The sequence below is a fragment of the Aplysia californica genome, unplaced genomic scaffold (assembly GCF_000002075.1).
Source record: "Aplysia californica isolate F4 #8 unplaced genomic scaffold, AplCal3.0 scaffold00481, whole genome shotgun sequence".
In the NCBI taxonomy this organism is placed as follows: Eukaryota; Metazoa; Mollusca; class Gastropoda; order Aplysiida; family Aplysiidae; genus Aplysia; species Aplysia californica.
This window is the reverse complement of record NW_004797751.1, coordinates 74,426-89,082: the sequence shown is the minus strand read 5'-3', so window position 1 is coordinate 89,082 and position 14,657 is coordinate 74,426. Positions and strand designations below refer to the sequence as shown.

Sequence of the window (14,657 nt, the reverse complement as noted above, 5' to 3'; positions counted from 1 at the left end):
TTTGTGTATAAAGTACCTGGTGTTTTCTTTGAACTCATTTTCTGCACTGCACGATACTGGATTTTAACTGCACTTAAAAATGAGATGGCTGTTTAGCTACCAGTATACATCTAGGAGTACTTCAGACAGCATACATGACACTGGGCAATGCAAATTGAAAATTCAAAAGGTTCACGAAAAATAAAAAGGACAAAATGCTAAAAAAAAAGGTACGTGAAAAGAACTGGGTGGGTGTACGCTAAGAAAATGATCTGGTCTGTTAAAAAAATCCCACATATCCAAATAGCTAAAAAATCCACAAACTTCATTAAACAAGTATGGGTATGGGAGTTTTGAAAATTTTGACCAATGAACAACTATCTAAAAAACAAACAGATATAATATAAACAGGACATATATCTTCCACATGAGTTTGAGACTCACACTGGTTTCGCATAGAGGCTGCCGATCAAGATCTTATCCAGAGTACTCATTGAGTCTGTAACAAAGGTAGTCTGCTGGTATCCATTAGTGCAAAGCCATTTCAGAGCCTCAGTGAAGGCCTTGACCTCCATGCACACAGAGAGAGTGCTTACCCTTGACCCTCCAACTGTAGTAGCCCTTGTCCGAGAAAACCTAGCCAGCAGCCGAAACGAGGACTCCTTCACGAAGGAGGTTGTGATTGGGAAAGGTGTGCAGCCTGGTGAAGGTAGGAGGAGCAGGCTGCGTGACCCCATCAGACGCTACAACAACCAGCTGATGATGGAGACAATCAGCCTGCCCAAACTGTACTGAACCCTCATGAAGAGAGGCGAGGAAGCATGGAGCATTCCGTCTTCCTAAGACCCCAATTCTAGGTTCAAGTAATTCAAGTAATAGTTTCCCAATGTAACTTGATCCCATCCTGAGGTCTTGTGGTCTAATCATCATTCAGCCAAAAAACATCCCCTACTTGACCCAGTACACTTAATAAAGGAGCCACCCCTTTCCATACATGACATTTTGGGTCGCTGGTATAAAGCCTTCCCTCGATTATTACCGAGGTAATTTTTCGCGACACCGGGCAAAATGATAATTATTTGAGTAATATTTCGCTTAGCCAAGGTGTGTTGTAATTTCCCCTGCTGAGACCAATATACCAATATGTGGGGTTTCAGGAGTTGCATGCCCCCCTGAGGTGAAAGAAAAAAAGAAGTTGGGTGTTCAGGTTTCCCTTCAGTTTGAAGTTTTGAAATTAGATTTAACCCTATCTGTACGTCACGTTTTACTATCATATCCATACGACGTGGGGGAACTCTGTGCCACTCCTTTCCAAAGAGGAAATTTACTCGTAAATCCGATCCGTACGCTTTGCATAGCAGTCTGTCAAAAAGATTTGTTGAGAAATACTGAAAGTTTCAAAGAGATCTTCGTACTAGAGGTATTCTAAAATGTGAAGAATACAATCCCGAGGGTACAAAATGACCCCAGGGCATACGGATAGGGTTAAAATGCTCTTGTTTTCTTGGAAATAACTGATTTGTGACAGTTTTAGTGGTCGTATGTGCGATCTACTGCAAAAAATAGAGTTGTTTGGCCCCCGAAAGCAGTGCATCTGTGTGTGGGAGTGAAAGAAAAACATACTGGCTGCCCTTGTTCCTAGTTACTTGTGCAAAGGAGTGAAAAACGAACAGTGGAACGAAATGAGCAGAAGACAAATTTTCTTTGACTTTGAGGGCCGTTTTCTTTACTTTTACCCATCCTTCTTTATGCGGATGAATCCGTCGGGCAGCTTTCAACAAACTTTTTCAACTTTCTGTTGCTCCTCCAGGTCTTGTAGCGAAGTCGCAGGTAGCTCTCAAACGACGTGAAGGGGCACTCCACGCACGAGATGAGGACAAACGCCAAGGCGTACGAGCAGGCAAACAGAGGGATGTACGTGTACAACTGAGGAGGGAAGGCAGGGAGAGGGATCATGTTTATTATTACATATTATGTGAGGCAGCGTGGTGGAATCAGGCTCTCGTCAATTTTTGGACAAGTAGAGTTATCGGGATCATCTTAAAGCTTGTTCACTTGTCTTTATTTGGATGAAAAAAACATCCATTTATCTTGAATACAAGTTGAGATATTTGCGAATAAAGAAGGTGGGGTCACCTGTTTTCAGAGGTAAAATTAGTGAGAAAATGGCCACCAAAGATTAGTTATTTCCTGGGCTTAAGAGTCCGTGGCAAATGAAAGTTTATATTTATTGTACCTTTAATCAGCGTTTTTCAGAAAAATCCACACAAAAATGAGCTCTTTAATGGGCATGAAAGGTGTTGAGCCAAAAAAACGAAAATTTGACAAAAATTCACAAACCTGCAGAAAAATGCAAGTTTCTTCACTTTTATTATTTTGATGAGAGCCTGATTCCACCACACTGCCTCTCATATACACAGTCACAACTATTTTGCGGAGGAGAAAAGTGTCCGTGTTAGACAGATGGACTAATCTACCTAACAACATACCTGGTACATGTACAGAGTGGGAAGTTAGCAGGTGCTCTGGTGTGGTTTGCTCCTTCTTTCCAACCTAATTGTAAAACTCTTACTAAAACTAAACTACTAAAACTAAACAACATGCAGAAATGCACAAATCTACAACTGCAGATCATTTTACTTTTTTTTGGTGAAAGTAGGCGTTTTTTACGCCTCTCACCTCCCCCCCCCCCCCCCCCCCCCCCCCCAAAACAAATATTTTTAAAAATAAATTCGACACAACCTAAGAAGCAGGCATACAACCTGCCTGTCAAAAGCCAACCCATACTGAAAGGGATACAACATCCCAGCAGAAAGACTGAGATATTCGACCAAAAATTTTTACGCACTCCGGAATTGAACTCGGGTCTCCTGTGTGCAGCAGCAGAGCACCCATCCCCTCCACCACAGATGCCAGTCCCAGCACATCTGGACAGTGCTACTGAATGATGTGTCTTTAGGCCATTCTCAAAGGGGGGGGGGGGATATTAACATGTTCTTATGCACAGTAGAATTGTGAATGGGCTGATTTATCAATGTCATGCTCATACTGTGCCGGAAAAACATAGGGGGAACTGCTGCTTTTTCTTTCCTCATCCTTTCTATCGTCATTTTTCCCTTACTTCTTTTGTATGTTTATCACTCTCTTGTGAACTGCTATTTTCAGGGTGCCTTGATAGTCGAAGCAGATTTTGTGCTGTTGAGGCTAGAGAGGTGAGCAGAGTAAGCCTGATTCCTCGTTTGGACTTCTCTGTAGACATCCACCTCTTGGCGCTCATATAGGACCTTATGCAGTTGTGAGCGCCGTAAAAACCTTTCTTACTCACCAGTTCTCCAAAATTGAGGTAGAAGTTGAAGTGTGACGACTCGATGACCACTGCGATGATGATTGGGTGGAGCAAGAACACGCCGTACGTGATGCGACAGAGCGGGAGGAACAAGTTCCAGGAGAGAAACTTGCCGATAAAGGCTGAGGAAGAGACACTGTGCACATGTGAAAACTCTGGATGCAAAACACACACAACATGAGAGTAAATTGTGTCACGATGCTGCGGAATCAGGCGCTCGTCAATTTTTGGGCACGTAGAAGTATTGGTATCATCTTAAATAAAGCATTTGTCTTGCTTTGGATGAAAAAAATATCCACTTATCTTGAATAGAAATTGAGACATATGCGAATGAAGGAGGTGAAGGTCACCTGGTTTCAGAGATAAAATTTGTGAGAAAATGGCTGCCAAAGATGAGTTATTTCCTTAGCTTGAGAGTCAGTGGAAACTGAAAAATTTATATTTTTTGTGCCTATAATCAATGTTTTTATTAAAATTCCACACAGAATAGTGTTCTGTAGTGGATATGAAAGGTGCTGGGCCAAAAAATGAAAATTCGTGGAAAAATGCCAGTCTCTTCACTTTGATTATTTTGACGAGCACCTGATTTCACCACTCTGCCTCACAATTATTGATGATTATTGATTATTATTAATGAAAACAATGAATACGAATGAGGCAATATGTACATGTGAGTAAATTGTTGATGAAAACATTGAAAGAGACACTATGCACATCTATGTAACCTGTTAAAGAAAACAATGAATGAGACACTATGCATATCTGAATAAATTGTTGATGACAGCAATGAATGCAACATGCTCAAAGTATATTAGAAAACTGAAGAAGAATGGGGAAGGGTGGGGGGGGGGGGGGGGGGAGATGGAAGAAGAGAGGATAAAGATGGGAAAATAATGGAAGAAAAAGGAAAAAAGATGAAAAAATAAAAGAACAAAAAAATATGAAAAAAGATGGAAGAAGAGGCTAGATTTTTTTTTTTTTTCTTTTTCTTTGAAGTAAGTATTTTAACACCCTGATCAACACAAACTAGAACATTTAGGAGACAGACTTCAACCTTGCAGTTAGGGCTCACCTGTCCTGAAAAGGAAAAAAAATGTTCAAGCAGAAAGAAAAAGACACTCAATAAAACTTCTCCCCACATGGGAATCAAACTCAAATCTTTCGCATGTGAAAACGAAGCACCTGCTAATCACGATACCATAAAAGCTGGTGAGGGGGCAAGAAGGCAGAAGTATTGACCCAAAGAAACTACCATGAACATACATGGGAAGCTGAGAATGTTTGTTGTTGTGTAGTTAGAGTTTTATGGTTCTCGCAACAGCATAAGGTCATATGAGCGCACTGAGAATGTTTCTGAGTGTTTTATGGTCTGCTGGGGTATCAAATATAGTGTGTAAAGTGCATACAGCTTGCTGTCGAGCAGGGATATGCACTATACAAAAGCTACTTATCATTTATTATTATTTTTATTTGTGCGCACACAAATATGAGCTAGTCTACCATTAGACAAGTTGTATCTCCAGTTAGTGTGCAACGAGTCGATCTGTATTGCTTCCACCTCACTGGAGAGGAAGGTGGGGAGGATATCTCCAAGTGAAGAAGAAGGTAAGGTGAAAGGTATGTGGTTTTAAAACAATGGGGAGGGAGAAGGTGTGGGGGAAGGAAAAAGGGTAATACGCTACGTTAGAATTACAAAGTAATATCTGACATTTTTGGCCGTTTTGAGTTACTAAGACCATGGGGTCAGAAACCGAATGTTCTATCTGCTCTATCAAATAAATAGTAAGATTATTCCGAGTTGTTAATGGGGTATTCAAAGAATAGCATGAAAAAAAGCTTGACATTAATGTCAGATCTTTCAAAACAAGGTAGGCCAACTGAACAGATAGAACTTTGTAATTCTAGAGTAGCAAATAGTCTAAGATACAAAAGTAAGTGAAGATGACATTCTCTCCAAAACACAAGATCTTGTAGAAAATTGTTCTCATTCATCATCATCATTAAGTGACAAATCTACGACAGACATCAGTGATCATTTCTTTACTTGGTTGCTCTCAAAACAGCTACATTCTCCTGATCTGTCACCCTTGATAAAAATCCAAAAAGAGCAAACAAAAGCTAACATTCACTTCCTATATTTTCTAAATTGTGCTGATGGGGGTTATTAAAACATTCTACATTTGAAATGAAAGGGAAAAAAATACAAAAACAAACACAACAAACAAAACAAAACAAAAACAAAAACAAAAAACACCACATTCGCACAACCGACCTCCTTGTCCGGTGGAGCAGGTGAAGATGACCCAGGACAGCGCCAGTCCCCACACCGGTCGGGAGAACGCCTCGTAGAACGCCGTCTCGATGCCGGACCAGGGCTGACCCTTCTCTCTGTTCTCCACGTACGTGGCATAGGGCAAGGTCACGCACACTATTACTGTCAGAAACCAGCCCAGGTACAGCGGAATCTGCCGTTAGAGTTTTTGAGGAAAGAGAAGCTTTAGTTTTAGATTTTGTTAAAGCTTTACGTCACTTGCAATATAATAAGTAGAGGTGGGCAAAATCCGGATAATCCGAAAGGATAACCGGATAATTTTCAATGAAACATTATCCAATTTCAGACTCCTAACTCTCTTTCCTGACCCGTTTGCCGAAGTAGGAGCACCCATTTGTTGAAGTGATGATAACCCGTTTGTCAAAGTGGTTCTAACCCATTTGCTGAAGCGGTTCATATCATATTATTAGCCGAAGAGGTGCACTAAAATATTATCCGGATTTTGCTGAAGCGACTCATTGCCCAGCTCTAATAATAAGGTCACATAAAAGTATAAGTGTCGAAAATTAGAGGTGTTACAAGAGAAAACAAACACAAAAAAGAAGGAGAGGAGATAAGGACGACAGACGTTTGATAGGAAAGAAGGAGCAAACAACACCAGAGTACACACCAACCACCCACTACAGAGGTCAGATACATATCGACACCATTACTGGTCGTTGAAAAATCAGATGCAGAAGTTTTAAACCCCCAATGACACAAGTGATGCAACCACCATCTCATTTCTTTGAGATAAAACTTGTTGTAGTGATTCTTGTTACCTCCTGGTGGTGGGAGGGTCCCTTTTACCATCATACCTCTTTTGATGGGTCCCTTACAAGTGATAAGCCTAAACCTAGCTAATACAAGGAACTTGGAAGTGACTTTCTGCTGTTATCCCATTCACAATGGCTCTCTATCTACACTTTACTTAATTATGTTGTGTGTATCAGACCTGAAAAAGTATGACTATATATTGAAGACCTGAGAACAACACCTAGGTCAAGTCACACTTAGATGGTTTCGAGAAAATGAGTAAAACTGTAATTCGTGAAATACATTCAAGTAAGTTCCGAGAAAAGGGCTTAAATAGACTTTCTACTCGATTTGACTTTGTTGTTGCATTTAGGCTTCGCATCTTTGAACAAGAATAACTGCAGGGTGTAGGAACAGAATAGTGCTTCCTCAGTGCTACTAATAGATAGCTCTTTGTCGCCCCTCTCGAATGATACACAGATCTCTGTTTTTAGGAAAATGTGACTTAACCTTGTTGTTGTTCTCAGGTCTTCATCTCGTAAATATTACATATTATGTGTGGCATTATGGTGAAATTAGGTGCTCATCAAAATACTGAAATCTAAGAAACCGATATTTTTCTGCTGTTGGTCAATTTTTATCAAAATGCCATTTTTAGCTTAATACCATTATGTCCATTTAAAAACACATTACTGTGTAGATTCTACTAAAAACATTGATCAAAGGCACAAAAAATGTAATTTTGCTGTTTCCATGGACACTCAAGATTGGAAGTCACCAAACTCAGGCAGCAATTTTCTTACTAATTTTACCTTTGACACCAAGCGACCCCCACCTCCATCAATCTCAAATATCTCAACTTTTCTTCAAGATAGACAGGTATTTTGGACACCAAAAGCAAGACAAATGAAGAAGTATTAAAATTATACCATAAGCCCAAAATTGGTGGGCACCTAATTCTTCCACGTCATGACACAAACTCACCTGTCTGAATTTCATCTGTCTGTCACATACAAACAGAAAGTAGCCTAGACCCATTCCTATGGCATAAACTCCAATACGACTGTACGGCTTCACATACAGAATGGACCAGTAGTTGTTCTCTTTCATTCTGGAATGTAAAAAAAAAATGATCTTGTTCACAAACTTGCCGTGATTCTGTTTGTACAACCCCTTTACTGCTAACAAGATGAACACTTACTCATTCGTGTTTTCAAAAAATGGTTCTCCCCCATTTTTTTCTACTGGTCCATCACGGATGATGTAAAAGATGCCATTACAGTTTGTGCAGTAACTTATTCTCAAATAGGGATAGAGATATTGTGGCTTTTGTTTTATTCATTTATTTATTTATTTATTTATTTTTATTAATTTGCTCTGTTTTAATAAGTGTTTTACTGCACTTGTAATAAAATATGTTCATATAAATGGCGTTGATTAGAGGTGTTACAAGAAATTAACAAACACAAAACTGAAGAAGGATAGACAAAGACGATAGATGTTTGGTGGGAAAGAAGGAGCAGACTACACAAGAGCACCCACCAACCATCCATGTGGATTTGTTTAAATTTCTTGAATGAACAATTTATCTTTTCCGTATAAACGTAGATGGAAACGTCTCAGCAATGAAGGGATAAAGGTACTAGGTTAGAGTTACACTCATAAAGAGCCCCTGGAAGGAACAGAGCCATGCCATCAGTTCTGAATGCTTTTTAATGAAACGAACACTATATTCATTTTGGAAATTGCTCGCTTTTCAGTCTGCTGTCCATCCATTTCTTCAGAGAATGGAACTTCTATGGAAAATAAGGAGGAATGGGGAGGGTGGGAACTGCCCCCCCCCCCTCCTCCCTGATTGCATCATGAAAATAGTCTTGTCTGGTCACTTGCTGCTGTAACTTACTTGCCTATTGTAATCTTTACAACTGTAAAATTCTTTGATCTTAAAGACACCACAAAATGAAGCAATCCACCCACCCACATGCTACAATTGTAAATGTCACAACCTTTGATCTAAATGCCCCCAGCGCTATCGTTACCTTGACCAACAAGGGGGGACTTGTGCTATGCTTTATACCTGATCGTAATAGACCGTGGTCGAGTGGGCGAGACTAACATTAAACCACCGTAGTGTGGTAGATCTTCAACAAGACCAACACTGACATGAAATAAAAAGAAGGAATAATACTCACCGCAACACGTTGCCATTGATGCCTTGGTTGAGCACGCTGACCACCACAATCTGGATCAGCACAAGGAAGCCTATCAGTCCCAGGCCTAGCTTGGGTTTGCTGAAAGTGAAAGGCAAGAAGATTATGTTGGTTACATTCACATAAAACAGAATGGCAAGAGATATTGCACAAAGGTTCAAGAAGCAACTTCCGGAAGAGGAGGAGTAGGAGGAGAGGAGGAGGAAGAGGTAGAAGAGAAGGAGGAGAAGGAGGAGGAGGAGTAAAAGAGAAGAAGAAGAAGAAAAAGACGAAGAAGAAAAAGAAGATGAAGAAGAACAAGAAGAACAAGAATAGTGGGGTGAGTAATAAAGTTCAGTTGCTGTCCGAGATTCGTGTGGTGAGCGGTTATTCTTGTGCTCGTGTCAGTTAGTGAAGTGTTCTGGATTAAAGTGAACTCAAAGTAGACAAACAGGTAGTTTTCAAGGCTCTCCACCCACAAACAAAGCTTGGTGCCATCGGAGATGGATTTTAAATTTGGAGGTCCCAACTCTTAAATACCAAAATATCAAAAATACCAATATAGAGGGTTAACTTAGGAAACAAGAACTTGAGTGAGGTGCCCGCCTTAACTGGAGACGGATCTTCCTGGTTGCCTCATGCATTTCAAGACATGGTAGTCTATATAAGTCTAAGTAACCTCTTGAATAAGTTTACAATGTTGATAGGGACATTAACACTTTGCAGTCACACAGCTAGCAGCACAAAATACCCCATCTTGTCACCCAGCCAGGAGAGGGAATGCAACCGACTTCTCGGGCCTGGTGCAGAACTGCGCAAGGTGACCGGAACGGATAATTTTCACCGTCGCATTATTGCGCCAAGTGACTGGAAAGTGTTAAACGTATACAACTACTATCACAACTTCCATTATAGGGGCCAAATTAGGCCAAGTGGGATGCATCATCATCCCCCCTTCCCACCCCCATAATAATATACAAAACATACAGAAGTAACCCACTCACATCAGCAATGGTATAAGCACCAAAGGTGAGATGAGGAAGAACTGGAAGTCATTGGCCAGGTAGTATGTGTGAGGTTGGCACTGGAAGAAATAAAAGACAAAACAAAATAAAATTACACATCTAATTTTTTTAAATAGAATCAGTAAAGGTCTACTTAAAGTCTCCCTCCAAACCTCCTTTAAATAAGTTCACACTGTTTTTGTGCAAGACGTCATGGCTAATCCAGTGTCTGCCCCACAGAGAGAGTGGATAAGTGCAGTAAGTCAATTAAACTCTACATGGAACCCTAAATTAAACCTTTATCAGAAAAGACATTGACAGATGCTTGTAGTTTGACACTGCCAAATTTAATGTTAATTTCTATAAACGAAAGTTCTTCTTAATCTGGATTTCACAACACATTTAATTTACTGTTATGGTTTTAGAAGGGGACTTCAGTAGATGTATTGAGACGTAATTTTCGTCATCCCTCCATCCACAGTGTGTGTGTGCATGCATGTGCAAGTGTGTGTGAGTGTGTGTGTGAGAGAGTGAGTGTGTGATTATGCATATTTGTGTATGTGGGTCTGTGTGTATGTAGTGTGTACACATGCTTGCTTGTGAGTGTGAGTGTGAGTGTGTGTGTGTGCATGTGTGAGTGCATGTATGTGGTCTAACACCAAACCAGTATGCCAGCATACGAACAATAAAAATTCTGGCTTAGAATCCACTAAAAACGGGGGGAGAAGACTTAAATATCCAACATCTCACCATGTTATCAGGGTCATAAAAATTGTTGATGAACAATGCGTTGGACCACCAGTTTTGCTTGCAGATTTTGACGTTGTCGATCTCGTACGACCAGCGAGGGCCTCTGCCAAGATATGGCATCAGGTTCGTGCCTAGAATCAGCAGCACAGCGTAACAGGGGAAAATTCTGGGATACAGAATGGAGAATATTTGTACCGTCAGACAGCAAAAAGTAAATGAAATTAATAAAATATAACTTTAGATGATCAGAAATACTAGACAATGAACAACATAAGTGATTAATGAATTGTGTCATGATGCGGTGGAATCGGGCGACCTCAGTTCTTTATCACATGAAGTAATTGATAGTATCTTAACTCTATCTCCGGCAAGCCGCTCCCAGGGGCTCGCGGTCGGAACTGCTGTGCCAGTGAGCTGCTGACAGCTGCTCGGGCACATTCCTTTACAACGACTTTGACGTCAAATTACTTTTCAGCAATTGCCGAAAACAGGTCTCTTTTACCGGGATTTCATTCATTAGATGAAGAACTATCGAAATAGGTTCGCTTGTTTAGATTTAAAGAAACAAAGCAGAATAAACATCTCATATTTCAGGAATTTCAGGAAAGTTGGGTAAACAAGAAACTCTTTTTAGTACCGCTTACTCACCTGACCAGACGATGAACAATCATGAAGCCGTACTCTTTGAGGGTCATGACCTTTAACAGCTGCTGCTCCTTGTCCTTGCCTTCCCGTGTCTTTGCTTTGAGAAAATGGTAAGCACCCAAAGTACCACTGCAAAACAACAATGATACATAAGAAATACTCCATAAAATTACTAAATACTGTCAAAATTGTCTAAGAAGGCCACCTGAGGATGAAAGTGGTTGTTTTTTACATGTGGCAGTCTTACACTGTGTCATTATAATATATGTTTGTGGACCATGAACACAATTATCTATGACATATGAAATATTCCCTTTGGTGTGTTGTCACGTTGACTTATTTCCTCTCTGTTTCTCTTCTCCTATCTCCGGCTCTGTCCTTCAAAATTGCCTTTATCTAGGAGGGTATTGCGTTAAAACACATCAAGGGTGTGGGAAAGGAAGAGGGAGAGGTAGTAGATGTGACAAGTTTTCAGAAGTACCCCCCCCTCCCACAACCCACTCCTTACCAAACACTTATACACACATGCACATGTGCACACACATACATAGGACCACGCACATACACATACACAAATATTCATTATATATACAATATATACACAAACACATACACATAAACACATACACACACACACACACACTTACACACACATACAAAAATACTTCCAAGCACTGACCTGAGGATGAAGAATGAGTCAGCGGCTAGAGTAGTATTGATCACCATCTGCATCCACAATGACTGAGTCATTTTCACTGCCGAAACGTGGTTGTCTGGTTACAAAAACAAAACAAAAAAAAAAGAGAAAAGATGATTTCTGTTCATTGTTGGAACATGAACACGAAGGTATCCTTATGGAGCCTGAAACATTTCAAGATGACAAAAAGAAATATCTTGGAAATAGCGAATAAAAAATCCTTCCAATTACACATTAACACTTTGCAGTCACACAGCCAGAGGTACAAAATACCCCGTTTGGTCACCCAGCCAGGAAAGTGACTGCAATGGACTTCTTGGGCCCGGCGCAGTTCCGCCAGGTGACCAGAACAGACAATTTTCACCTGGGCATTATTGCGCCAAGTGACCGCAAAGTGTTAAGGAATTGTCAGAGTAAAATTATTACAAACCAAATGCAATACCAAAAAACACCTAAGCATTGTAGTCCTTGACCATATTCTGTCATAAATGTTGCTCTCTGCTCTCCTCTAGAGTAACTTCCCTTTGAAGCATGCAAACGATGGACGGTGCCGCCATGCCAAAATAAAGGGCAAAAACACCAGTGTCGCTACTGTCGAGGGCATTCAGCACCTTCCCCCCCCCCTCCTCCCACCCTTCATTTAGTTCAAACTGAGTCAATTGGTGCACATCTGGCTCAAAACTGAGTCAAATAGTGAACATTTGGTTCAAAAGTGAGTCAAATGGAGAACATTTGGTTCAAAAGTGAGTCAAAAGGAGAACATTTGGCTCAAAAGTGAATCAAATGGTGCACTTCGTAGCAAACTACAAACATGTCAGAGTACATGGTCTAGGATATCGTCACTGTCGCAATCTTCAGAATTTTCCATTTTTACATCCTCCCAAAGGTCTATTAAAGAGGCACCTTTCAACATCACCAAAATGCAGTTGAATGCTTTGGTCAAGGCTTACAATTTTCTTGCTTTTTAAAATTTTCATGATTCCTGATAGGAACAACACAACAAAGCCTAGTTTTTTTTGTACAAAGTACCCAAACGAATTCAAATGGATTGCTTGCAATACAGACGATATTGTCATATTGTAGGCCAGCTGTTAAAATGTATTACGCCCAAAATTTTGAATTAAAATTATCATTTTTATTACAGTTTATAATATGCAGTATAGGTTGCATGTGCTCAAGAAATGTTTGGATGAAATTCGAAAGCTAAATGTTGAAAATAAGCGAGATAAAATACAACAAACTGTAGGTTCATTTTGTTAAAATAATGAAACACTTTATTTGCTCTCCTAAATAGTTTTCTTTTATGGGCCTAATAAATTTTAACAGCTTGCCAACAAAATAAGTCCATGTTATATTTGAAGGATTCCATCCAGCTCCACTGCATTATTCTTTCAGCCCATGAAATGCCAACTGCGATGTGACAGGGTTTTTTGGTAAAAGTTTTACGGCAATTGCAACACAACAAAATCATATAAGTGCAGAAGATTATTGATGTTACATTAGAGGGACTAACAAACATAAAAAAAGGAGTAGAAACAAAGACAATAGACGTTTCATAGGAAAGAAGGAGCAAATCACATCAAAGCACCCACCAACCCCCAACGAGTGTGTTGCTCCTGTTTGTTCGTGTATGTGTTGGGGTAGAGGAATGGTGTGGAGGATATTGCACAAAGATGTTGGTTTGGTAAGTGTTTTACGGTGGCGTTCCCAACTACATAAGGTCAAATGAGCGTACGGATCACACTGAGCAAAATCAGTTTGGTAGGAACTAATTTTGAATTTTGCCCGGGTAGCGACCAAAGCCTACTTTTATGGATTTTTGGACCACAAAGGGATTTTTAACGTGTGCCGCTTGCACACAGGACCTCTGAAATTTTTTCGCCCTGATCTGAGGAGGCTGGGTGTTTGATCTTACCTACCCTTAGAACACTTAGATCAGGGTTGTGACTGCAAGACAGTACTAAATGAGAGACGAATAAAGTACCTCTAGATAGACCACGAGAGCCCCCTATTGTATCAAGAGAAATGTGCCACACACACAAACACGCAAAGCCCACCCACCTACAACTGCTGGATTCTGATAGATAATTCCATAGACATTTCCCAGTACAATCCAGGATGTGTCGCTTGTTTTTCCGGAAGGAAAAGGAAAGCAGCAGGGGAAGAGGAATGGTGTTGGGAATATTGTACAAAGATGTTTGTTTGGTTATAGTTTTACGACGCTTACAACTGCATAAGGTCATTTGAGCGCACAGGACACGTTTAACATTTTCAGTTCGGTTGGAATTAATTTTGACTTTTGCCCAAGTTATGACCGAAGCCTACATTTATCAATTTTTGGACCACCAAGGGATCTTTAATGAGCGCAGCTTGCAAATGGGACCGCCGAGATTTGTTCGCCCGTACCAGAGAAGGCTAGGTGTTCGATCTTACTTTCCATGAGATCAGGGTTGAGGCTGACTGAATGAGAGGCGGACAAAGTTCCACTAGACAGACCATGAGAGCCCCCTATTGTACAAAGAGAAATGTGTCAGACACACAAACACACAAAGCCCACCCACCTACAACTGCAGGATTCTGATAGATAATTCCATAGACATTTCCCAGTACAATCCATGTAATGTTGAGCACACGCACACCATTGAGGCAGAACAGCGTGTCCCCTGAGCCCTCAGCCAGGATGTGTCGCTTTTTCTTCCAGAGGGAAAAGGAAAGAAGCAGGGGGAGAGGAATGGTGTTGGGAATATTGTACAAGGATGTTTGTTTGGTAAATGTTTTACAGCACTCCCAACTACATAACGTCTAATGAGCAAGCGGGGCACATTAAGCATAAACAGTTTGGTAGGAACTAATTTTGAATTTTGCCTGGGTGGCGAACGAAGCTAACTCTTATGGATTTTTGGACCATCAGGGGATTTTTAACGTGCGCCGATTGCACACAAGACCTCCAATGTTTTTTCACCCTTATCCAAAAAGGCTA

The 14,657-nt window shown here is 40.5% G+C and overlaps 1 protein-coding gene across 1 annotated transcript; it reads right to left on the bottom strand.

The window, feature by feature from the left end:
• Window positions 1-1,668: 1,668 nt before the first annotated feature.
• On the bottom strand, window positions 1,669-14,463 carry LOC106012744 (nose resistant to fluoxetine protein 6). Its single transcript, XM_013086569.2, has 10 exons — window positions 14,239-14,463; window positions 11,660-11,753; window positions 10,984-11,109; window positions 10,336-10,501; window positions 9,586-9,665; window positions 8,585-8,683; window positions 7,377-7,503; window positions 5,598-5,790; window positions 3,305-3,447; window positions 1,669-1,905 (listed from the first exon to the last, which is right to left on the bottom strand). Exons 2-10 carry the CDS (start codon window positions 11,728-11,730, stop codon window positions 1,726-1,728), a joined length of 1,185 nt encoding a protein of 394 aa, XP_012942023.2. The 5' UTR covers window positions 11,731-11,753; window positions 14,239-14,463; the 3' UTR covers window positions 1,669-1,725.
• Window positions 14,464-14,657: the final 194 nt, after the last annotated feature.